The following is a 26,926-nucleotide window of genomic DNA, read 5'->3' on the forward strand; positions in this document are numbered from 1 at the left end:
TTTGCTACAATGTAATGTAGTGAGTGTAAAGCTTGTATAAAAGTGTAAATTTGCTGTCCCCTCAAAATAACTCAACACACAGCCATTAATGTCTTAACCACTGGTAACAAAAGTGAGCACATCCCAAAGTGAAAATGTCCAAATTGTAGCCAAAGTGTCAATATTTTGTGTGGCCACCATTATTTTCCAGCACTGCCTTAACCTTCTTGGGCATGGAGTTCACCAGAGCTTTACAGGTTGCCACTGGAGTCCTCTTCCACTCCTCCATGATGACATCACAGAGCTGGTGGATGTAGACTTTGCACTCCTCCACCTTCCATTTGAGGATGCCCCACAGATGCTCAACAGGGTTTTAGTTCTGGAGACTTGCATGGCCAGTCCATCACCTTTACCCTCAGCTTCTTTAGCAAGGCAGTGGTCGTGTTGGAGGTGTGTTTGGGGTCGTTATCATGTTGGAATACTGCCCTGTGGCCCAGTCTCTGAAGAGAGGGGATCATGCTCTCTTCCAGTATGTCACAGTACATGTTGGCATTCATGGTTCTCTCAATGAACTGTAGCTCCCCAGTTCCGGGAGCACTCATGCAGTTCCAGACCATGACACTCCCACCTCCATGCTTGACTGTAGGCAAGACACACCTGTCTTTGTACTCCTCACCTGGTTGCCGCCACACACACTTGACACTATCTGAACCAAATAAGTTTATCTTGGTCTCATCAGACCACAGCACATGGTTCCAGTAATCCATGTCCTTAGTCTGCTTGTTTTCAGAAAACTGTTTGCGGACTTTCTTGTGCATTATCTTTATAAGAGGCTTCCTTCTGGATCGACAGCCATGCAGACCAATTTGATGCAGTGTGCTGTGTACGGTCTGAGCACTGACAGACTGACCATCCACCCCCTCAACCTCTATAATGGACTACAACTGCAACAAGTCAGTGACACATTGCTCTAGCAACAATAATTTCTCAAGAGATCCTGGGATCTTTGTGGAAAGAAAATGGTGCTTCAGGGGAGGCCCTGTAAACCTGAGGTGAAGACCCTTTTGAACCACACTTAAAACCCAGCATTCTTAAAAATTCAAAATGTGCTACCCAGCGTCTTGCCAAAAAAAGAAAGCCTTGCTCCCACTGACACCCCCTTAGTAAGAAATTTTTTAGAAGCCTTAGAGGACTGGCTGTTTTTGATTTAGACTGCCTGAGAAAAAAAACCCTGGATGCTATGCCAATAAACTTACATGTACTCTCTTCCCAGGCAATAAGACAATGACCCTTGAATTGATGCTGAGTTGTCCTTGATCAAAAAGTCTGTTAACAAACAATGCCATCTCCTGAGGGAGAAGAGCAGACCCCCCTCCCCCCCCCCCCCAGTTATCCAATGAACAGAGTTCTCAAATTTTACGCCAAAACGCATTCCTCCTAAAAACAGAATAGAGCACACGTCTTGTTCAGAGACCGAATCAGTCGATGAGTGCTTCAAAGGACTCTTTTGGCCATGGTAGAATGAGCCATGACTCTGGCAATTATGTGATCTGGCCCACCGAAGCTTCTGCTCTAAAATCTGAAAACAGCTTGATATCTTCAAGAGCTGCATTATCTGAATCAAACTCCTACTTCAGGGACAACTCAATCTTGGTACCCCGGCCCTTAAGGCCCTGCCTACTAATGTTAACACGTAAGCCAGCTTGCAGGCAGCCCCAGCTGTAGTAAAAATCCTATTGAGATCAGCATCCACTCTTCTCTCCATAGAATCTTTGAAGGAGAGTGATTCATCCAGAGGAAGAGTTATATGCCTCGCCTGGCACTGCAAGGAGGCATTGACCTTAGGCATTTCTCATTCCCTGTTCCTCCTTCTTGTGCTCTCTTATCTCTGGCATCAAAGAAAAAGCAGAAGCTATTTCTTCAAATGTGGATAGTACTTCTTGTGCTTTTGTGGAGGCCCTCCTGTTACTCAATTGGTTGGTTCACCACCGACACATTGGAAAGGATGATGACAAAATCAATAGAAAAGATGTCAGTTCCTTCCTCCACAGAATCCAGGTCTGGTTCTGGATTCTCTTACAAACCACTGGGACCTGGAGACACACCACCACGGGATGTTAGCTAGGACTGAGATCTCCTAGCTGCTATAGAAGACAATAAGCACTTCATGATGTTCATCACTGCCTCTTTGATATAGAGTCTGATATCCTCAATTTCCGCTAATCTGCCAAGGGGGACTTCTTTAAATCAGGCTTAACACAACAATTTAGAAGGCAAAGAATCTGTGCCAAAAGCCCAGCAGGCTCCACCACCAGGCCCTCAGAGCGTCGTAATGTCTATGTGGTGAAGCCGCACAACTGTGATGACATCATTAGGGCAGATCATGTGATGTGAGAAACTGAACTTTAGCACCTATGATGCAGCTTAGTTTTATCCTTCCCATGCAGAGAATGTAAGCATTAATCCCTAGATGACAAAGGCCTCCTATGGATTTGGTAAGCAGAACTCCTTCCCCTGTAAAAACCAAGAGAAAAGAGGCTGCCACAAAAATTCTCCCAAAAAACCCCAAAAAAAATAAACAAATAATGCTTCACAATCCTACTTGGAAGCAGACATCAGGAGCAGAGGTGCTCATCCTGGGCTAAATGGAAAGGACAAGAGGTAAGATATAAGGAAACAGAGGAACAAAGACACAGAGAATAAATGACTGAAAATACCAGCAGAGGGTCAAGCAGCCAAATAAAGCTGGCAGGAATGTATCCACCTCCAGGAAATGCAGGCATATAAATGTCTCCTCACAAAAGGAAGCAGGACCAACCTGCCATCCTGCAATGCCGATGGTGGGTGAGGTAGCATAAGTGGCTGAATCACTATGCACCAAAGGGCATGGCAGCATGGAACTTGCCCACTAGGAGGGGGGATGACTGCCATTCTGGAACCCATGCCACTATCCCAAACCACAGGGTGAGGTAGAAAAGGGGAAGAGCAGGGCGGAAGGAGAGAAAATCCCAGGATGGCTTTCCTACTTACTGACTACATTAATAATACTTTAATGCACTTTACGTGATTATCTCAGGCCATGGTACCAGGAGCACCCACCCATTTAGTACCAACCAGAGGGCCATTCATCCAGAAGAGCAAAAACCCAGGTAGGAAAAAAGGGGAACCTCCAGCTATATCAGGAAAGCCTGCAGCAAGGAGTAAAGAACACCTTTGGCGCTCTGACATCTCTTTTTATTTGATATACAGTATTAAGGTTGTCCAAATGGGGTTGAGGAGCGAAGTCAACCTGTCATGTACTGACGTGACGCAGAGCCGGGAAGGTCAGATGTAATTGTTGCAGCCAGCTTTATACCCACATGAGCAGACATTTTGGGGTTCACTTTGCAAATTGTACTGTATGTTAGTAAATAGGTTGAACCTGTTCTCACTTTAAATCAAGGGAAGTGATAAAAACAGGTTGTTTTTTTTAGTGCATAATTAATTGATTGGAGTTAACGCAACTTTATTTTATTTACTAAGCTCAGTGACCATTCTCAGTGACACTTTGCCTTTAGTTCTTTAATAAATCTGCATTATGGTGTAAGAGGAGAAAAGCAATTGTTTCTGGGCCTCCTGCAATTAAGGGCAAAAAACAATTGGTTGTTCTGTACCACCTGTGATTATATCCTAGTGTGCAACACACAATGCAACCAATAACACATGAGGACCTAATTAACCACTACATCTACATATCATACAGAGGAACACCAACCAAAGTTATTGCCTTTTAGATAGAATAGGGAAAGGCTATACCCTTTACCTGTCTTTTAATCAGTATTTTAACTGTCCCTGTCTAACTGAAGATCTATTCAGGCCCATTTATGTAAATAAGAGAGTAAGCTTAGAGTTTCTCAGTTTCACATCATTCAGCTCCAGCTGTTCCGCATTATATAAGCTATTCAAAACAAGAAAGTAAAGTTACACAAGTGAATATTCAGGCCCCTTTCACACAGGCAGACCGTTCAGATCCGCCTGTCTGTTTTTTTGGCGGATCTGAACAGTCCCCCCATGCATTCCTATGGGGCATCGGATGTCAGCGGAGACATGTCCGCTGACATCCGATCCGATCCGTCAAATCTGGTCGGATGGAAACCCTATTTTCCATCCGTCCAGCGGATCGAATCGGATGAGAACGGACTGACGGTCCGTTCCCATCCGATTTCCCCATAGAGATGTATGGGGAACTGACAGCTGTGTCTCCGCATACAGTGCGGAGAACAGCTGTCATCCTCCTGCTCAGCGGGGGACCGGCGGATCGATCCCCCGCTGAGATAAACAGAGTCCGTCCGACGGACGGGCTGTGTGTAAGAGCCCTTAGACCAGTGGCCTATCTGCTGTCTGCAAGCAGTAGCTATTATATAATTATACATATCATTCCATATGTCCCTTGCTTAAGAACCCCTGTCAGTTGTTATTTGCTGTCCGTGTTCCCGCTGGTGAGATTCACTTTTGCTATTTGTTCTGGTTATTGACCCAGGAAAAAAAGTGGTTGAAAACCAAAAACATTACACAGTTGCCACCAGAAAAAGAATAGATGAGCACTTATAGCTGTCAAAGGTTGAATTCCCTCACTTTTTGGAGATGTCCACTCAATTATTATTGTGTCTTTGAGGCAGGAACTAGGGAGAACTCTATGACCAATAGGGACATAGACAGAATAAGAATCGTGCAGGGTTTCTAACCTTTCTTTCCTCTACCCAGTACAAAAAAAAACATTTGGCTTTAATTCGACTTTGATATTTAATTTTATAGATTTCCTTTAAAATGCATAATGATACTAAAAATTATACTAAAAATAAAGATCAAAAGAGCTTTTTGAAAAAAAAAAAAAAAAAAAACTTATGTTAACACAATTCTTTTTCAGAAACTCCTATGCGTGTGACTTCAAAATGCCAAACTGGGACCTCTCTTCCCTTCCCTAGTGGTTATTTCCTGAACAACCAATGGTTCCCTTTACATTGCAATCTTTCTTCTTTTGAACCCTTGTTAAACATAAATAAATGTTTGGCTGGCAAAATGATATACTTGATGGGTGATTCAACAATTCGCCAATGGATAGAGTTCTTCCCAAAAGTCCTAAAGAGTAAGTATCCATTTTGCTTTTGGAAATTTTAAAGTGTAACCCCAGGGAACACATGACTTAAAGTATTCTTTAGGTAGAGTGGAGAGAGTTTCGAGCACTTTTATTATGTAGGTTTTTATTGTTGTCTGTATTAGGGAGATTCACCCTCTCTTTGTCCTGATGACCATCATTACTGAAAGTGAAAGTGAGAGAAAATCGCATAACGTTGATTTCTCACCATAACAGGAATAGATGGGTTATCTTCCAATGGATTAGAAATATGAGACCGCACTCTGGTCGCTATTAGTTGAAATCAAAAAGTAGTTCCTTTATTCCTCAAAGTGAAGACAGACAGACAGTGTACAGACAGACGTGCAAGGTTGACGCGTTTCACGACATTCCCAGTCGCTTACTCATAACCACACAGTGTGGTTATGAGTAAGCGACTGGGAATGTCGTGAAACGCGTCAACCCTGCACGTCTGTCTGTACACTGTCTGTCTGTCTTCACTTTGAGGAATAAAGGAACTACTTTTTGATTTCAACTAATAGCGACCAGAGTGCGGTCTTATATTTCTAATCACTTATGTCTCTTGATGACGAATCCGACCAGCACCTGGTCTGAGATATACACCTGAGCGGCCCCACCCTCCTGTTTTTCAGTATCTTCCAATGGAGACACTAGTCCTGATGACCCTGGTGACAATGGGTCAAAGCATATATATTGCCAGCACACCATGGTTCTTCAAGATTAAGCCAAAAGCTTTTTGGAGATGATCACATTACAGCAGTAAGGTGCAATGTTTTGGGGGCACCCTGGACCCCTTCCCCAGGCATGTGAAAAGGGGTCTTGCATGGCCCCAAAACATTGCATTTTTTTGAAGTGATATGACCATCTTAACCAGTTCTTGACCAGAAGGATTCGCCCCCTTAATGACCAGGCCATTTTTTGCGATTCGTCACTGCGTTATTTTAACAGACAATTGCGTGGTCATGTGACGCTGTACCAAAAATAAAATGTATGTCTTTTTTTCCCACAAATAGAGCTTTCTTTTGGTGGTATTTTTATTTTTTGTGCTATAAACAAAAAAAGAGCGACAATTCTGAAAAGAAAAAAAAAAAACAATATTTTTCACATTCTGCTATATAACATTTCCACAAAAAAAAATTTGAATTTAAATATAAAATTCAAATTTTTTCATCCTTTCTACATATTTTTGGTAAAAAAATTGCCGCATAAGTTATCGTGTCTACAAACTAGGGTAAAGATTTCAGTAATTTTTATTTATTATTTTTTTACTAGTAATAGCGGCGATCTGCGATTTTTAGCGGGACTGCGACATTGCAACGGACAGATCGGACCCCTAACTGACATTTTTGACACTTTGGGGGCACCAGTGACATTACTACAGTAATCAGTGCTAAAAATATGCACAGTTACTGTAATAATGCCATTGGCAGGGAAGGGGTTAACCTAGTGGGTGATCAAGGGGTTAAATGTAAGCCTAGGGGAGTGTTTACTGACTGTGGGGGGGTTGAGCTTTTGAAATGACCATAGAGACCTGTGATCCTATATAGAAGGATCACAGGCGCTCTGTGATCATTTCAGAGAGAAGAACGGTCATCTGTGTACAACAGCTGCCCGTTCTTCTCTCTCAGCGGGGAGGAATCGTGGGTGGCCAGCGGCAATCGCGGCCGCCGGCCCGTGCTTTAGCATCCCCGCTGCCTAGTGGGGACTGGAGCGCACCGGAGGCGGCGCGCGCTCGCCCCCCAGCACTACAAATGTGACCGACGCACCCCTACGTCGGTTTGAGCAGGAGGGGCTGACTGCCACAGTATATCTACGGCGGGAAGTCCGGAACTGGTTAATAAATGTTTGGATTTACTTGTAATGATCCACAGGGTGCTGACAATATATGCTTTGACCTATAGTTTTACTAGTCTCCGACTTGTATTTGCTACAGCGCCTGCTTACTCTTTGGCCTTTTCCAGGAATGTGTGTGATGAGGAAATTGCAAAGGTTTCCTGTGATATTGTATGTTTGTACACTCAACCTGGTGTGTCAGAGGGGGCTGTGAAAATGGTTTGAAAAGGTTGAGGCAAAGAACAGAGGACCTATCCTAATCAGCGACTCCTACGGGGGGGTAGTGCTACAAAGATTCATCTATGTGTATTTCATCTTTGTGTATAACTGTGTACTTGTTAGATTATTGACTGAGGATGAGTTGATAAGGATAGTAGAAGCAGTGAATGACAGCAAGGCCTTGCCTTGGAACCTTACCACAGCTAATGCCTCGTATTAGCTGGCCGTCTTTTGTCCAGTGTTGTTGTGTTGGTTGAAATGTGCTCTAGACTGCACACGAATTTTGTCGGCCAACAACAACAAACTGCAGAAGTGATGTCATGTTCTGGTCTACTTTTCGTGTGTTTTTTCTTCTCTGAGCATGCCCAGTCTTGCTCATCTGACTTTTGTCGGCCGAAATCTGTACTGACTGAAAAACAATAGGCCGTTCTGGTGACGGCCAACAAAAATTTTATAGCATGCACACCAGATTTTGTTCGGCCGAAAAGTCGCAGTCGGTTGTCGGAAGCATCATACTAACAAGCCGACAATCGGCCGATCGGACGTTGGCCGAAAATTTACGGCCAACAATCGGTGCGTGTGTACGGGGCTTAAGCCAGCCCATATATTCATCATTTTTTAAAAATTTACCAGCGTGTTAAATGAAAAATAAAAAATTATGTGATTACCTCATCCACACATTCGTTGTAAGGGAGGAATCCTATTGAGTTCAGGCGATGTCAGAATACTATTAATGAATATTGATTAGTGCCGTCAGCTATAGCTGATGGCACAGATCGATAAGGAAAAACATGACAACCTGGTTGTACCGAAGTCAATTGGTAGATCGGCTTCTATACAACCAGGGCGCTCATACATGGATCGAAATTTGTCAGGTCCCTGCTTTTTAATCATGTATGGCCGGCTTCAGGGCCAGTTCACACCATAGAAACGCAGTCTGATGCTTTTCTGCATGCACGTTTTTAATGCCTTCCAGTGCATTTATTATTTTTTTTTTTTTTTGGTGTGTTTTTGATACAGTCCATGCATTTGCATTTTCCCTCTTCTTTTTCTTAACCTTCAATAAGGACAAGTATTCCAGTGTGCTTTTTGTGCGTTTAGGTGCGCTCCGGTGCATTTAGATGTGTTTTACTGCGTTCCAGTACAGTCCAAAGCAGAAAAAATGCAGCATGTTCTACTTTTTTTTTTCTTTAACTGAAATGCACTGGAACTGACTGCACTGCTGTGAACTATGCCATTGAAAACCAAAGGATGGCTAAAATAATACTTGTATCTTTTACATACTAGTTGAGGTTGATTAACGACAATAGTCCATCCAGTTCAACCATTTTAGGTGTGTGTGGACGTATTCATTTCCCATACCCTTAAATGTTTTGATCTTGGAGATGTATGTCCAAGAGTCTTTTAAAAGTAGCCATACTCCCAGCAGTTACTACCATTTGTGGAAGCGAGTTCCACAATCTTATTGCCCTTACTGTAAAAAACCCTTTGCGTAGACTGAGGTTAAATTGCTTCTCCTCTAATCACATTGAATGGCCTCGTGTCCTCTTGCACTCCTTGCGACTGAATATATTTTTTTCTATCCTGAGATAACCGTTGAGGTATTTGTAAATCGCTATCATGTCCCCTCTCAGGCGTCTCTTCTCCATGGAGAATAAATCAAGCGTTTGTAAACGCTCCTCATAATTTAGGTCCTCCAATCCCCTAATTAGCTTATTTGCCCTTCTTTGCATCCTTTCCAGTTCCAGCGAATCCTTTCTGAGGATTGGAAACCAGAACTGGACAGAATACTCCAGGTGCGGCCGGACCAGATTTTTATAAAGTGGTAGGATTATAGATTTATCTCTGGAATATATCCCCTTCCTTATGCATGCTAATATTCTGCCGGCTTTGGCAGCTGCAGCTTGACATTGCATGCTATTACTTAGTCTATCTTCAACTAAGACTCCCAGATCTTTCTCCATTCTTGATTCCCCCAGAGGTTCCCCCGCTAACACTTAATTTTGCGTTTATGTTTTTAGTCTCCAAGTGCAATACCTTACACTTCTCCACATTAAACCTCATTTGCTACGTAGTTGCCCACTCTGTTATTTTGTTCAGGTCCTTCTGTAAGGTTTCTGCATCATGATGTGAAGTTATTGCCCTGCTTAATTTTGTGTCATCTGCAAAAACTGAGATTGAGCTAACAATCCCGTCCTCGATGCTATTTATGAATAGATTGAACAAAACTGGTCCCAGGACTGATACTTGGGGCACTCCACTTATCACTCCAGACCAGTCTGAGTACATGTTATTTATTATCACCCTTTGGACACGCCCCTTTAACCAGTTTTCTATCTAAGAGCAAACCTTGTGGTCTAAGCCTGCAGACCTTATTTTGTACATTAAGGGTTTGTGGGGAACTGTATCGAATGGCTTAGCAAAATCCAGATACTCTGCATCCACAGGTCTCCCCTTGCCTAGCTCACAGCTCACCTCTTAGTGCAGAGAATGAGAAAACCAGTGAGCCAATAACACAGGTAGAAAAATACATTTATGGGGGTTTTCTGTTGTAACGCTCCTGCGTTTTTGTAGTAGGCTGGATTTGCAGCTGCAGAATCTCCACTCAGTAGTCATGTAGAGATGTGTTGAATAACCAAATCCAACTCTCCAGACTCATCACTGTGGGCCTGTCAGCTTCAGCATACAGATATACACACACTCAATAAGATGTTCCTGGAGTGATAGGATGTATATGTTAGTATGAAGATGATGTGCTGAAGGGACAGGTGTGAACAGTGACAGAGATGGTAAGCACTTGATAGAAATGTTCAGGAGAGTACTAGATGGTATTAGGTAGAATGCAGATAGGTTAGTAATCGAGTATGGTAACAGGTGGTAAGGATAGCAGATGACAAATACAGGATAGACTAACCCAGTGCAAGGATAGATGGTAGTAGACTCAAGAGCTAGCAATCTATGTAACAGTGCAGATGATAGAATTAGTATGCATAGATAGTAACAGTCCTTAATGTGCAGAGGTAGATAGTGTAAGTATGGTTATGGAGGATTCCCCTGTGGGGTACTTATCACTAGTAAGGTTAGTAGTAGAAGAGTCCAGTAGTGAGGGAGTGATCCAGTAGCGAGATACAGAAGCTTGTAAGCATGTGGACACACGGCAGGTTGAACGAACAATGTGAGAGAGAACGCCGGCGGTTGAAATAGCTGCTCTGCGGCGCTCGGTGATGACGTCATCCGTCTTAAAGGTGTATGCGTACCACCTAATTAGAAAGGTGGGATGCATATTTGAAAAGAAAATGGAAAATGAGGGTACCAGAGGTACCAGAATCTTACAGTACCCCCCCCTTAAGGCCGGCTCCGGAAGGCCTATAGTACTGGTTTCTCCGGGTATTTCGAGTGAAACCTTCGTATAAGCCTAGGTGCGTGAACATCAGTGGTATCCAACCAGGTGTCGTCTTGGGGTCCATAGTTCTTCCATCTTATGAGATACTGGAGTCTTCCTCTGTGGATACGAGAATCCAAAATCTCCTTAATCTCATATTCTTCTCCGCCTTCAACTTGTACTGGAGGTGGAGGCAAGATGGTAGGTCTTATTCCTTGATTAGGAACATGGGGTTTCAGTAGTGACACATGGAAGATGGGATGGATCTTGAGATCTGCTGGTAAGGTGAGCTGCACTGCAGCTTTTCCAATAAGTTTCTTAAGTGGGAAGGGTCCCAGAAATAAAGGTCCAAGCTTTTTGCTAGGGATCTTTAATCTTAAATTTCTTGTTGCTAGCCAAACGAGGTCCCCAATAGCATACTGAGGAGAAGGTCTTCTACGTAGGTCGTAGTACTTCTTTTGTTGGCTATGGGCGTGTGAGATAGTGGTATTAAGTAAACCCAGAGAGTCCTTTATTTGGGTAAGATAGTCTGAGGCTACTGGGTTACTTGATGGTAGGATGCGTGGTGGAAGAAGTGTGGGATGAAACCCATAGTTCAAGTAGAACGGACTTTGCTTAGTAGTACTGTGGGTTGCGTTGTTATAAGCAAATTCCGCCAGAGGGAGAAGGTCCACCCAATCATCCTGTAGGTATGATGTGTAGCAACGCAGATATTGTTCTATACACTGGTTGACTCTTTCAGTCTGTCCGTTGGTCTGAGGGTGGTAGGGAGAAGTGAGCTTTCGCTCAATCCGTAATATTTGACAAAGAGCTTGCCAAAATTTGGAGATGAACTGTGAACCACGGTTGGATAAAAGAGTCTTTGGAATTCCGTGTAACTTGAACACATGTTTCATCAGTAGTTCCGCTGTTTGTTCAGATGAAGGTAGTCTACGGATAGTGATGAAATGTGCCATCTTTGTCAGGTGGTCCACTGACACTAGAATGGTATTAAATCCTTTAGAAGGTGGTAGTTCTACTATAAAGTCTAGGGACACAACTTCCCATGGAACCTGGGGTATTGGTAGACTGCAGAGTAGACCAGATGGTTTTGTAGTGTCAATTTTGGACCTTGCACAGATGTCACATGAAGATACAAATTTTTGTACAGACGTCTTCATATCAGGCCACCAAAACTGCCTAGTAAGCAAATTAAGGGTTTTCGTCATACCCATATGTCCTGCCATGGGCACATCATGTGATAACTCCAAGATCTTGGTACGCATAGTAGGGGGTATGTAGAGTTTGTCGTTGTAGTAGAGGAAGCCTTCTGCATCAGTACTTAGTTGTGGTGGAGGTGAATCCAATCTTATACTGTGCAAAATCTCTTCCTTCAGGGAACGAACAACCCCAATAATACGTTCATAGGGTATTATGGGAATAGAAGGGATTTCAGCGCAGTTATCTTCGGTTAATCGTGATAGCGCATCCGCTTTTTTATTTTTGTCTGCAGGCGTGTAGGTCACTAAGAAGTTGAATCTTAGGAAAAATAATGACCATCGTACCTGCCGGTGGGAAAGAGTTTTGTTAGTCTGGAGGTATTGAAGGTTTTTGTGATCTGTATATATGAGTATTGGTAACCGGGTACCCTCAAGTAGATGTCGCCAATTCTCCAGTGCCAGTTTTATGGCAAGCAACTCCTTTTCACCCACTGGGTAATTCACCTCTGGGCTGCTTAATGATTTTGAAAAGAAAGCAACTGGGTGGAGTGGTGAAGTATTTGTTGGTCGTTGGGAGAGAACTGCTCCTACTGCCATATTTGACGCATCTACCTCCAGAATATATTGGAGGGATGGGTCTGGATGGCGTAGTATGGGAGCAGAAGTAAAGCTTGATTTTAACAAGTAGAAAGCTCGATTTGCTTCTTCTGACCATTTGAATGGTTTCTTTATACTTGTCAGTTGTGTGAGAGGTCTCACAATGGCAGAAAAGTTCTTGATGAACTTCCTATAGAAGTTTGAAAATCCAAGGAATCGCTGTAATGCCTTACGAGTTGTTAGTATAGGCCAGTCCAGAATACAGGATATCTTGCTCATATCCATCTTAATTCCGGTTTTGGATATGATGTATCCTAGGAATAATATTTCTTCTTTATGAAATAGGCATTTTTTTAATTTCACGTATAGATTGTGTGCTAGTAATCTGGATAACACAAGTCTTACATGTTTTATATGTTCAGAGAGAGATCGAGAATAGATAAGTATATCGTCCAGATATACTACAACACAGACATCAAGTAAGTCTCTAAAGATGTCGTTTATGAACCTTTGGAAGGCTGCGGGAGCATTACACAACCCGAATGGCATCACAAGATATTTGAATAATCCGTATCTGGTTCTGAATGCTGTTTTCCACTCATCTCCGTCACGGATTCGGATTAGGTTGTATGCCCCTTTCAGGTCTAATTTAGAGAAGTAAGTAGCCCCACGCACTTGTTCAATGAGTTCAGGGATGAGCGGTAAAGGATAGCGATCCTTTATTGTAATCGTATTTAATTGCCTATAATCGATAATAGGCCTAAGACTTGAATCCTTATTGCGGACAAAAAAAAGTCCTGCAGCTGTGGAAGAAGTAGAGGGTCTGATGAACCCTTTTGTCAAATTCTCATCCAAGTATTCCTTGAGATGAGAAAGTTCATCCTGTGAAAGAGGATAAACATGACCGAAAGGCAATTTGCTGTTAGGGAGTAGATCGATAGTGCAATCATAATCCCTATGGGGAGAAAACATTTGAGCATTTTTTTCAAGGAATACTTCGGACAGATCCTGATAGCATAGTGGTGCAATCTCATCTGACACCACAGACAGGATCTTTCCATAAGATGGGAGGTTACACGTAATCTCACAATAGTGAGAAGGGAAAGACAAAGTCTGTCTTTTCCAATCTATGATTGGTTGATGTGTGTGTAACCAGGGGAGTCCCAAAATAATAGAAAAATGGGGTGATGATAGTATATCAAAAGTGGTGAGACTCGTTAGTAGTGACGAGGAGTGCTTGTGTCTGGTTGGTGATTGGACCAGAAGATAGTGGAATACCGTTAATGAAACTAACAGAAACAGGTTTAGGTTTTGAAATAATAGGTATTTTATTTAAGGTAACAAAACATGTATCAATATAGTTTCCACAAGATCCGGTGTCGATCATAGCCTTGGTGGTAATCCTAGTCTGGTCCCACTGTAATGTCAAATGAACAAAGAGATAGGGGTTAGAAAAGGAAGTCGTTAATCCTCCTAGCAAGACATGTGAACACTCACCCTCTTTTTTGCGGACAAGGGGACAGACGCTTATCAAATGATCCGGGGATGCGCAGTACATGCAGAGGTTTCTGGATCTTCTTCTGGCTCGTTCAGTAGTTGATAAAGGTGGGCGTATGGTTCCTACCTCCATGGGAGTAGGGTCAACGGCCGAAATCCGAGAAGGACTAGACAATGGCATTCCCATTTTCTCAGCCTTTCTTTCACGCAGTCGCCTGTCGATGTTGATACTGAGTTGTATTAAGGCATCCAAGGTGCCAGGTAAATCCGCTCGGGCGAGCTCGTCTTTAACAGCTTCTGACAACCCGAGTCTGAATTGAGTTCGCAGAGATGTATCATTCCACCCTGAATCGAGGGTCCATCTTTTGAACTCAGCTACAAAGTCTTCTACAGGTCTCCTTCCTTGTTTTAAAGCCCTCAATTGAATATCAGCAGTACTCTGCCTGTTGGGGTCATCATATAAACTAGCGAGTTCCGCTAGGAATAAAGAATAGGAGTTGAGAAGCTGATCATTTTTCTCAAAGAGAGAGTCTGCCCAGGCCCGTGGATCACCCGTTAAATATGAGATAACGGTACAGACTTTAATTTGATCAGTAGGGTATGTACGAGGTTTTAACAAAAAAAGCAATTGACATGCGTTTTTGAATTCACAAAATTTTTTTTCCGATCACCTGTAAACACTAGAGGAGGGTTTATTTTAGGTTCAGGGGGTTGAGCAGCAGTGAGCCGTGAAAGACGGGTTACCTGCTGTATCAGAGTCTGATTTTCTTCTTTTACTTCAGTAAGAGCAAGTATTAATGCATTTACTTGTTGTGTTAATTGTGTCACTTGAGTGGGTAATTCTGCTGAATCCATTTTTTATGGTTCGTTCAATCTGTAACGCTCCTGCGTTTTTGTAGTAGGCTGGATTTGCAGCTGCAGAATCTCCACTCAGTAGTCATGTAGAGATGTGTTGAATAACCAAATCCAACTCTCCAGACTCATCACTGTGGGCCTGTCAGCTTCAGCATACAGATATACACACACTCAATAAGATGTTCCTGGAGTGATAGGATGTATATGTTAGTATGAAGATGATGTGCTGAAGGGACAGGTGTGAACAGTGACAGAGATGGTAAGCACTTGATAGAAATGTTCAGGAGAGTACTAGATGGTATTAGGTAGAATGCAGATAGGTTAGTAATCGAGTATGGTAACAGGTGGTAAGGATAGCAGATGACAAATACAGGATAGACTAACCCAGTGCAAGGATAGATGGTAGTAGACTCAAGAGCTAGCGATCTATGTAACAGTGCAGATGATAGAATTAGTATGCATAGATAGTAACAGTCCTTAATGTGCAGAGGTAGATAGTGTAAGTATGGTTATGGAGGATTCCCCTGTGGGGTACTTATCACTAGTAAGGTTAGTAGTAGAAGGGTCCAGTAGTGAGGGTGTGATCCAGTAGCGAGATACAGGGATCAGTAGCGAGGTTCCAGTCTGTTTCCAAGTAAAAGAAAGTATTTGGAGGTTTCGGTAGCAAGACAAGCTTGTAAGCATGTGGACACACGGCAGGTTGAACGAACAATGTGAGAGAGAACGCCGGCGGTTGAAATAGCTGCTCTGCGGCGCTCGGTGATGACGTCATCCGTCTTAAAGGTGTATGCGTACCACCTAATTAGAAAGGTGGGACGCATATTTGAAAAGAAAATGGTTGCCATATTGCATTTAATTTTTGATAGTTTTAGAATATGACAGTAGCTTTACATTTAGATGGAAATTAGATTTTTTGTTTTTAATGATTTTTTGGGGGTTATATTTAAATACAGAAAATACTGACCATAATTTAGAAACATGAACCAGTACATCAGAAGTGGTAACAGATCAGAGATAAACCAATATATAGCCAGATCAATCTTAGACAATTTAAAGATGTGTAGCACCCTCCTAGGTAGGTGCTAGTTAGAAAGTATAGTTTGAGCTCTGTCTGCTTACCAGAGGAGCTGCAGCTAAATCTATATTGTTCTCTGCCTACCAGAGAGCGGGATCTGTTGGTGAGGTCTGCTCATTGCGCTCAGAGTGCAGCTCATTCTGTGTAGAGAGTGTTTCACCCTGGTCCAATAGGGAAGTATGTTGGACAGTGGGAGGAAACCTGACAAATGGGTGCATGGGCTTTTGATACAGCCCTGATGATTGGCAGAGGGAAAGTCGCCTCGGTGCATGTTGGGATACTGTATAAAAGCCAGGAGCACATGTGCTCGAGGTCTTTCATTGGGGAGCGGAGTCCCGGAGGGAGGGGGCTGCTGCCTCCTCCTCTGTAGAGGCACATGCGGCCTCAAAGGGTCATCCTGGGGGCAGGAAGAGTAGCGGAGAGGAGCTGAACCCAGAGGTCCAGGGAAGCTGGCTGAGAGGGGAGACACTGGAGGTTCTGTTTCTGCAGTATTGTGAGAACAGGAACTCGTGTCAAAGGGCCTGACCTGAGAGGGGCCACCCCTGCTTCTGGGATAGTTAGTGGATGGGTATCAGCAGAGAAGGGATGCTAGTGAGAGTATCCTGAAGATAAGAAATCAATCACCCAGTCGTCTTGTCTGAGAGTAAAAAGGGCAAGATATTTAACTCCATCTATACTTGTGGCAGTGTGGATTAACAGTCTGGCTGTTCCTCCTGATCACTAGAGAAGTTATGAAGATAGAAGTCATCATCTATGTGAATAGTTCAGTTGGAGTACCCCACTATTCCCTTCTTCTATCCCAATTAAAAAAAAAAAAAAAAAACCAACACCCCTAGACTGTTTATTTCTGTGAAGAGACTATAGGAGCAAGGAGGGATTTAGGAACTTTATCTACTCATAACTGTGTTTTGATAACCAGGGGAGCTCGTGGAGTCAGTATCCAACAGTCCCTGTGGGAGCAGCGCTACAGATATACAATATCAGAGATACAATATTATTTAGGTTTTAACCTAAGATAACCACAGTTGCCATGCTTTATCAAATTTGCCCATAATACTTCCACCTACTGCCAGCATTTTTTGTAAGGTTGGTTTACAGACGTAACCACTTCATCTAGGTTAGGAGCTTTATCTGATTTCCAATACCTAGTTATTACCATTCTAGATGCTAGTAGTATGTGGGCTACTACCAAGCAAAACGGGGGAGGAAAATTTAAAATCTCTAGATTTAGTAGGGCTAGAGCAGGATTAGGTGGGGGAGATTACATTTTTAATAACTTTTATTTTACATTTTTAATCATTTTGAATAATAAAACAGCTTATGTGGAAATGTTATATTCTGTTTTTTTTTTTTTTTTTTTAACAAAAGTGGAATTCCTTTTTATATTACTTGATATCTGTTAGTGGAAATCTGTTAGGAGAGAAATATGCAGACTGCCACTGACCATTTCCATTTATTTTTTGATTTTTCTGAATTACCAACCCTATACCTATATCAACAAAAAGGAAAGCCCTATCTGTTAGGAAAAGGAAAGCCATATCTGTTAACTGGCTTCAAGCACATTTTAATCATAGTAATCTAATATAAGGTTTTCCTCTAATTTCTAAGATTAAAACAATTTAGATGTGTGGTTCATTTCATTCCGAATAAATATTCTGACAAATTTTTCGTTTTTCTGAGATTCGGATATATATGAATCCCCGATTTACAGTACAAACAAATTTTACCGAATTCTCCGAATAACTAAACCAAATTTGTCCAAATTTTCAACATTCGACTTTTACATCGAATTCCATTTGAATTCGAACTGTAAACATATTGTTGAAATCAAAACCTGTGTGTGTTATTAGTGTACCATTTCGAAATAATGCTGTGGTTGTTTTTGTTAAGTAAAAGGGGATTTTAAGAATCATTGTAATCATTTGATGAAGATTTTTCTTTTGTTCTTTCCCTTCGCAAGAGTAACATTGGTAAAAAGTAAACCAGTAAAACATAAATATTTAAAAGCATTTGCATTTGACATTATTTTTTCTCAGTTGGCAAAAACTTCTGCAGTTTGGAAAATTTGTAAAATGTTGAAAGTAAGATACTACTTTTATTATTTAGAACATTTCTCATATTTTGAATAAACATGTTAATAATGCAAACAAGATCAATGTGTATAAATAACAATCAGCTGTTTGGTTACTCGGCTGCCGCATTCGAATTGAAAAAAAAATCAAAAAATGTTGTTTCGACCGATTTTAAATTTATCGATTTGAACATTTTGAATCGAGAAAAAAATTGGTTAAGAAAATTAGAAAAATAGATAGAACAAATTCTGAATATGAATTCCGAATTCGAATCCCGAATCCTTATCTTGACTTTTGTTGGTGCCTAACCATTCCAGTGTCCAGTCAGATTGCCTACTTATCAGTTGTCAAAGCCACCTTCCATTGGAATGGAAATACCAGACCTTTTGTTGAGACATTTTAGAAAAGAGCTGCTGGGATGACAGATGTAGGCACACAGCAGCGGCTGCTGACAGCCTCTGACAGGCAGAGAGAAGCTGTCACTGTTAGCATGTATCTGCACATCCAGCTATTACCATTCTTGCCACTGGAATCCAATGTATGCACATGATCTCCCATGTAAGGGCCACTTCACAACCAGTTTAAAGGAGCACATGCACTACTTTTTGGCTGTTGTTTGGAACAATTTCAACCCATTCAAATGAATAAACTTAAATCACACTCCAGATGGATCACATGTGTTTTGCACAAGAGTGCACAGCGCATTCCTTTGCAATTTATGGTGTGAGCTGGTTCTAAAGGAGGCCTTGCAAACCTTGCTTGCACTTCCTTGACATTTATTTCTTGCAGCCGATACTGAAATCTGCAGTGCCAACAACCAGAGAGAGCCGTGGCATTTCTCCCTCGGTCACGTAACAGTGTTAGCGCCTTTCTTTTGGCTGCTAGGTGTGAACACTGTCATGGGGGAGGAAGTTGCATGCTCCCAAATACCCAGATGAAGTGACTAGTGTTGCTGGCTGCAGCGGAGGAAGGAGCGTCAAGTAAGCACAAGGGTCTGGTGTGATAAACTTTAGGCCTCATGGACACTGGACATTTTTACAGCTACCGTTTTTGACGTCAGACATTTTTTTCTGCAGCCAGTAAACTTCCCAGCATGTTATCCTATGTCCCCATGCTGTTATAAGCAATTTTTGGCAGGATCGTGTTATGGCTGGAAAAAAACCCCAGAACTAGTGGGTTTTGAGATGAGCTTTTCAGCTGTAAGAATGCTCTAACTCTGATAAAAGCTTAAAAACACTGAAAAACAAGGCTTCTGCATTTATAAACACTTTTGAGCCATAAGCTTTTGTGGGAGTATAGTTTTACTAAAAAAAAAAAAAGCTAAAAAAAAAAAAACTACAGCTTAAAAAAAGCTAAAAAACACTAAAAAAGGCTGAAAAAATCTACTGCAAAAAAAGGTTGAAAAACCCCTATAGCTACAGATTTCGACTGACGTTTTGATAAAATCCAGTGTGCATGAGGCCTTAGGATTATAAGGTTGTCGGCTTGGGGAGATTTGCTTAGGCACTTCACTAAGGCAAAGTAGTGGTGTCTCCTAAAGGTTAATTGGTTAGTGTTAGGCTTTATGGAATGAGCTTAATTTAGATGTCAGGTGTTACAACGGGTAAGGCGTTAAGTAATTTTTTTTTAAATTTAACAAGTCCCACGAGCAACCAAATGATGATATAACTGCAAGCACTCCACTGTCTCACACAGTGTAAATGATATATAATAAAAATGCTGCGCAAAATTATATAATCTCAGAGCAATACATAAAATAATTAAACAATCTTCCAATGTATGTGCACATAAAAATAGACTCAAATTAATATATTTAACGGGTACATCAGAGCAATAAAAGTATATATATATATATATATATATATATATATATTGTGAGGGATTAGCTCGGTGGCGGGGGTGGATGACCCCTTGGGGGGGGGGGGGGGTTCGTTACACAGGGATATAGCCGAGAAGTGGTTGAAAACAACAGTTTGGTTTATTCTTGCAATTTTCTTCACACAAGTGCAAGCATCAAAAACATCAAAAATAAAAATAAGACACAAAATAAATCCTTGCCACTGTGGGCAGCTACCTTCACACACAGGAACCTACCTGAGGAGTCTGTCCCCAACCTACTGTTGGGCAGACTTGGCTGATCCTACAGCAGACACTCAATAGTCCGTTTATTTTCTCGTCACACAGAAAATGTCTCTTTTCTCTTCACATAAAAAACATCCATTGGTTTTTCTCTTCACATAGAAAATGTCCCTCTTCTCTTCACATAGAAAATGTCCCTTTTCTCTTCACACAGCAAATGTCCATTGGTTTCTCTTCACACAGAAACAATCCAAGACCTCACCTTGAGAAGTCTTCAGTCTTTTTACCCTCCTCAGCGCACATCGCTTCAGGAGACATTCCTCTCCTATGCTCACACAGCTTCAGGAGGCATACATCTGACTGTCCTCCTCTACTCACACAGCGTCAGGAGGCAGCAATCAATAGACTTCCTCTGGAAAAATTATAGAGGCCTTAATCTCCTCATTCTGAATAGCAAATATTCCCTCTGACTGTACGCTGGGGATGTACCCATATGTTTGATGATTGAGATTTGATGTTCAAAGTTCACTTAGTTTCTCTATGAATTCAGCTTATCTGTGTGTTTCCTTGTAGATGCAATGTTTTCTGTACTGAAACTGGTTTTGTTCTAGGACCCTATACTGTACTATTGACACCTTTTTGTATTTTATGCAAAACCTATTTTCAATAAAATGTGTTTGGATAAAAATATATAATCATTTGCATTTTGATCTTTTTTTTTAATAGATCTGACATTATTTGACAAACGCCAAGCTGGTTGGCACAGGACCAGTAAGGCATATGACTTTCAAAACAACATCTACATTCAATGGAAGAAACATGGACATCCATTTGTAACTATGAGCTTCTTCAACATCAAAGATCACTCCTACATTACCAATGAACTCGACCGGCTTGCTGGTGGCTCCAACACAATCATTGTGTTAGGTGTAGGACAGCACTTCCGGCCCTTTCCTTTTCCCCTTTTCATTAAAAGACTTCTCAACATACGAAGGGCCATAGAGAGCCTGTTTTTACGAAGTCCAGATACAAAAGTTATCATAAAGTCTGAGAACACCAGGGAGATTAACCCTGATGTGGAGCGATTCAGTGACTTTCATGGATATATTCAGTACCTCTTAGTAAAGGACATCTTCAGTGGAGTTAATGTTGGGGTGATAGACGCCTGGGACATGTCCACAGCATTTGGCTCTAGAAATGTCCATCCACCGGAGCATGTTATTAGGAGTCAGATCAACTTGTTTTTGTCGTATATCTGCTAAAGGATAGGTTTGGGGTTGGTAAAAAACTGCATACTCACCTCCATGCTGTAGCATCAGTGTCACACTGCAGCTGTCCCATGCCACCTCTAAATCCAAGAGCTTGGGGGGCATGGCTTGGCGCGCACGAGGTATGGGCGCCTGAGAACAGAGCTCCTGAGACAGCAGTGTGAATGTGCAGCCATCCAGCGATCCCACAACACAAAATGGGCAGAATCACTAAATCTGGAACCCAGAACAAACACCCCAGCACTCAGAGTTCCAACTCAGGGAAGTACATTCCGGATTTATTTAAAAACAAGCCAACAGGGAGGAAGCTATCACTAGGTCCCAAGATGGCGCTGCTGGCGGACCATGAGGAGGAGGAAGATTATGAAGATATTTCCAATGCAGCTTCAAAGGTAGGAAACGATCTAGTAAGAGATCATACACTCACTTACTCAGATATGATGGAAATAGCTGCAGACATTAAGAGCTCCTTCTTGACCCCAATCACAGATCTGAAGTCCGAAATCTCCAGACTCACTGAGCAGGTAGTGGCCGGGGAGAGGGCTGGAAAGCAGTGGGAGAGGGCCATTATGAATCTTGAGGAGGTGACAGCAACACATCCTAAACATCTAATCCTCATTAATAGGCAAATGGAGGACTTGGATAACAGGGGCAGACAAAACAACATTAGGGTCAGGGGGGTCCCTGAAGCTGTAAACTCAGAACAAATCAAATCGGCCCTATGCTCTATCTTTAACAGCCTGCTTGAGAGACCCAATGAATCACCCATAGACTTTGACAGAGCACACAGAGCCCTAAGCCCCTGATCCGGCCCCACCAAGATACATTATAAGTTGTCTGACCAGTTTCACTCTAAAGGAAGAAATCCTACAAAAGGCAAGACAAAATGATCAGATTTTATTCAATGAACATATCATTCAGCTGTTCCAGGACTTGTCTCCTATTACACTGAAAAATAGGAAGGCAGTTAAACCAATGTTGGGAATCCTCAAACTCAAAGGGATCACTTATCATTGGAAGTTTCCATTCGCATTACAACAAGTGACCTATAATGGAAAAAATTTCTTCCTGCGCACAGCAAATGACCTTTCCACCTGCTGTGATAATCTTCAGATTGACCCCATAGATTTGCCTGACTGGTACCTGGAGTTTAAACTCCCTCTTCCAATCCTTGCCTCTGCTTCCTCCACCAGACCCTCTCCAAATAAAACCCCTTCTCAAAAACGGAAGAAACAAAAGTTTCTGGACTTGGCCGGTCCTTCTCCTCCTCCTCATAAAACCCCAAGACACAGAGACTATGCTTAATATCATGGGATGATGGCCGTCCAGCTCAAGGGGAGACTCCCACATCTGGGATTATATGTCAGCAGTGTCAGCTATAATATTGTTGGAGACAGAGTTGTTCCCTTTTTTGCAATTTCTATGCACCTATTGATGACTCAAGTAGAGATATTACACTTATCTTTTTATCATTCTGACTACTGAAAGACTTTTTTTCATTTTGGTCTGGCACCATATGTTCTTATTTTTGTCCACTAGATGGCAGCAAAATACAAATCTTCATTAGATGTTAAATACCTTCGACTCTGCACAGCTTTTTCTAACCTCAGCCATTTGGGAAGAGGCTTGTACACACACAAAAGATCTGAAGCCGCACGGAATGCTACTTTGCACTTATCATACTGTCTGAGGTGAATAGAAAACACTCATATAACTATTATCATCTATATGATTTATTCAGCCTGTGACTTTCAAGCAGTTACATGAAAGGAGGATAAGTACAATAACAAAATTAATGGGATGACCTTCATTTAGACTACCCTTCTTTTTTTTCTTTATTTTTGTGGGTCCACCTACCTAACACCACTTGCCCGACTCGCTACTCCAATTGATCCTATAGGAATACCCCTGGTGAAGCGTATGACACTATGTTACAACTATTGTTCACATCATGTATATTTGCCCTTTTGTAGACTATACTCATTTTAGGTGTGAAGATCCTTCCTTATCTCCGGCCTTTTCTGAGACTCGACAACGCGACAAGTGGAACATTTCCCTAGAGACCACGGAAGAATTTAAGACCTTTGTCATGAGTATGTGCTCCACTTCAAACCCTTGAATGTCACACTGGATATGAGGTATTAATGCTTCATATAGACATGAAAAGCCCACAGAGGCTCCTCAACTCATTGACACCCTAGCGGGACCATATTATTGACACTTTGAACATGACCGGAAGGCAAATTCCTATGTCTATGGAGGTTATCCCGATTATACTCAGCTTTTTATTTGATGTCAGCTCTAAGAATCTATCTGACCCAATACTCCAACTCACCTCTATATCCAATGTTTTATGAAAATGCAAAGGAAATATCACCTTTAGCTGTGTGCTTTGATAGAAACACGATCTCCTATTAATTTAGAGAGACTTAAATATAAGCTTATTCTTTTTTTTTTTTTTTAATAAGATCCCGAGACATTTATGAAGGTCGTTCTATTTTTAAGACCACTTGTGATTTAGGTATGTCTTGGAGTGTACCAATAAGGGGGTCCTGAGGTAGCGGAACAGGGCGCATTCTTCCCTCTTCTCGTTCTGGATTTTTGATACGCTATGTATTCACGTTAATGTATGCATATTTCAAGGATTACTAATGTTATATATATATATATATATATGTGTGACACTGACTGGTTTATTGGAGGCCCTACCCTTTGAGTGAACACAATCTCCCCCTGGACCGTATGGCTTACGAAAAGACTTTGCCCCTGTGACGCACTGGGAGTGAGACCACATTGTGGTCTTTCTCTTTACTGCGCCCTATGGCTCGCTGGTTCATTATATTTTTTTTCTTCTAACAATCCTTTTTCTCTCACAAAGGATTCACAATTGTTGACTCAACCCTAACTGACTGACTTATTTTTTCACACACTCCACACAATTTGTGTGGATAGATAGTGGTCTAACTGCTCCCAAATAGGATTTCAGACAGCATCTTATTCTACTGATCTACTTTTCACCCTTTTCTATTCCTAATTATATAGGCCTGTGGTGGCTTACTAAGTCACTACAGAAGATACTCTTTACTGACATTTACTTTTTTTTAATTCTATCTAATACTCTACTCGCTCTTCTAAACCTCTCCTTTTTTCTCATTCTTCTTTATTCTTTGATTAGTTTTCCCCTTTCTCCTTACAAACCCCTCCTCTTTTCACACCTACCTAGACAATCCGCTCTTTTAGCTGAGGTATGATGATAGACGCAAGCCACTCCTGGTCACTCACTGTGTGGATGGACCAAAAATTAAATCTTTATCGGCCATTTCTGCAGAATTCCCTAATATACAACTATCGGCTTGGTCTTACCTTCAATTGCACGATTTTATATTGAGACATAAACACAAACACTCCATCCTCAGACCTCCCACTGAATTTGAGAGACTGTGCCTTAAACAAGAATCCATCAGAGGGGGAACCTTTTTGGCTTATAACATTCGTGCGCAACCAGCGACACGGTCGGGAATCTGAACTGGGAAAGCCAATTCAGGAGCATGAATGGGAAAAGGCTTGCTTTTTTTCCCACAAATGTTCTATAAGCATCAAACTCCAAGAAAATTCATACAAAGTTAGGTAGGACTCAGTGGTATATTACCCATGTGAAACGTAAAAACTGGTCAGACCTAAATTCAGATGTTTGCTGGAGGTGCAGGAAAAGCAAGGGTACGTTCTTGCATGTTTGGTGGGAATGTGAGGAAATCCAAAAATTTTGGTCAGCAATCACTGATCTAATCATAAAAATCACTGATACAAAACTTAAATTGGATGCAGTAAGTTGTCTATTGCATGGGTGTCCAACCTTTTGGCCTCTCTGGGCCACATTGAGTGTAGAGAAATTTTCTCGGGCCGCATATAAAATATAAACTATAGTTAAGGTATATAAGTAATAAAACGCCGCCGTGCCCTTCCCGCGCTGCCGTCCCCCCGCCCCCCCAAGCACTAATTTAACACAACTAGAGGATGATCCCTTCTGAGGCAGTGGACCGCATTGCCTGGGGCTCTGGGCCACAGGTTGGACATGCCTGGTCTATTGCATCTAAATGACTTTCCTTACAAGAAATACAAAAAATCATCAATTAGACACATGCTGAATGCAGCCAAGGTTCTGATAGCATTGAACTGGCACACCACACAAGTACCTTTGATTCAAAACTGGCTCCTGGAAGTCAAATCTATATACGACATGGAAGAGACTCTAGCCATTAAAAAAGAAAACAAATCCACCTTTCACACGATCTGGACTCCATGGATAGTATTTACTCTATCACCTAAATACCACTCACTAATAAATACCTGATACGTTTTACACAACCACGTCAAACTAATTGCATCTGACATACGGTAACTCTGATATCCTAGCAGCCTAAGTAATGCCTATTCCCCCCCCTTTTTTTTTTTTTACCCTCCCCCCACCCCCTTTTCCTCCCATTCTCTTGTCTTCAACTACTTTCCACTTTCTGATGTTTCCTTTCCATTCTCTGATATTCACTCTATTATATATTCTTTTCTGAATTCATAACTACTCAATAGACTTTTTATTGACATTCCACCCGACCATTACGCTAGTCCATGGTTTATGACTTTTAGAGTTTTCGTAGTAGATTATGCATCAATGCAACTAATATTTTTTGTACAAGACTTGACATTTTCGAAACTATTTTTTCATACATTTGGGTTGTCTTGATGATATTCCTGACTAATTGCACTTATTAAGAGCAGCTAGAACTGTATATTTTGGTTTCTACTTGTTGTACATGTTGTACATTTACCTAATTAAAATGTGAAGTTTTACTTGTTTACCACGTTAATGTGCGTTTGCACTAATGTGTATTTAAGTTCTTGTATTCTGATGTTTATCAATAAACTCTTTATTGAGAAAAAAAAAAAAAAAATCCATGAGCTTAACAATCATAGGACTGCTGATCACTCAGCTCTCAGTCTTATGGGCCATACTCACTATAAGATTTTCTGAAGACTTTTTCCTTTAGACTTACCAAAACCATATAATATGAGGTCAAACCTAAACATTTTCAATTTGTATGCAATCTGGCAGGCCCTTGCACTACATAGAAAAGGTAAATCTGAAGGAAATCTAACCACAAAAGTTGGATAGTGTGTATCCAGCTTTAGTCACCACTCTCTGCTCTGCTCCACCAGCACTCATTGAGGCACAAGGCTGGGGAAAAGGCGAGTCAGATATCAATTAGGCAGCCTGGATGCTTCCTTACCCTGGCGTGGCTCTGTCCAGTCAGATGAGAGTAAGAAATAGCCCGTGGTTATGCGACACTGTACCCAAATAAAATTGATATCCTTTTTTTCCCCACAAATAGAACTTTCTTTTGGTGGTATTTGATTTCTGCGATTTTTATTTTTTGTGCTATAAACCCAAAAAGAGCGACAATTCAGAAAAAAAAAAAAAACAATATTTTTTACATTCTGCTATAAAACATTCCAAAAAAAAAATCAAATGTTTTCATCATTTTAGGCCAATTTGTATTCTGCTACATATTTTTGGTAAAAAAAATCCCAATAAGGGTATATTGACAGGTTTGCGCAAAAGGTATCACGTCTACAAACTATGGGAAAGATTTATGTAATTTGTATTTATTTATTTTTACTAGCAAATGGACGCGATCAGCAATTTTTAGCGGGACTGCGACATTGCAGCAGACAGATCGGACAC

The 26,926-nt window shown here is 41.4% G+C and overlaps 2 protein-coding genes across 4 annotated transcripts in view; both read left to right on the forward strand.

The window, feature by feature from the left end:
• The window catches only part of LOC309566425 (NXPE family member 1-like), a gene marked incomplete at its 5' end in the record, with an annotated part of 132,193 nt that extends 110,914 nt beyond the window's left edge, over nt 1-21,279 (forward strand). For 2 of the 3 annotated variants that reach the window (XM_082271566.1, XM_082271565.1), the window contains 2 exons: nt 4,886-5,104; nt 20,648-21,279. In XM_082271566.1, coding sequence (XP_082127692.1) covers nt 4,886-5,104; nt 20,648-21,183 — 755 coding nt within the window. In that variant the 3' untranslated portion in view covers nt 21,184-21,279. The remainder of the gene's footprint in view (nt 1-4,885; nt 5,105-20,647) is intronic. The other variant, XM_082271567.1, reaches the window with a different exon arrangement.
• Nucleotides 1-26,926, forward strand: part of LOC309567476 (NXPE family member 4-like) — a gene marked incomplete at both ends in the record, with an annotated part of 285,167 nt that overhangs the window by 191,868 nt on the left and 66,373 nt on the right. The gene's annotated exons all lie outside the window — the stretch shown is intronic.

Source organism: Pelophylax lessonae (assembly GCF_965119305.1).
Source record: "Pelophylax lessonae genome assembly, chromosome: 11".
Taxonomy (NCBI): Eukaryota; Metazoa; Chordata; class Amphibia; order Anura; family Ranidae; genus Pelophylax; species Pelophylax lessonae.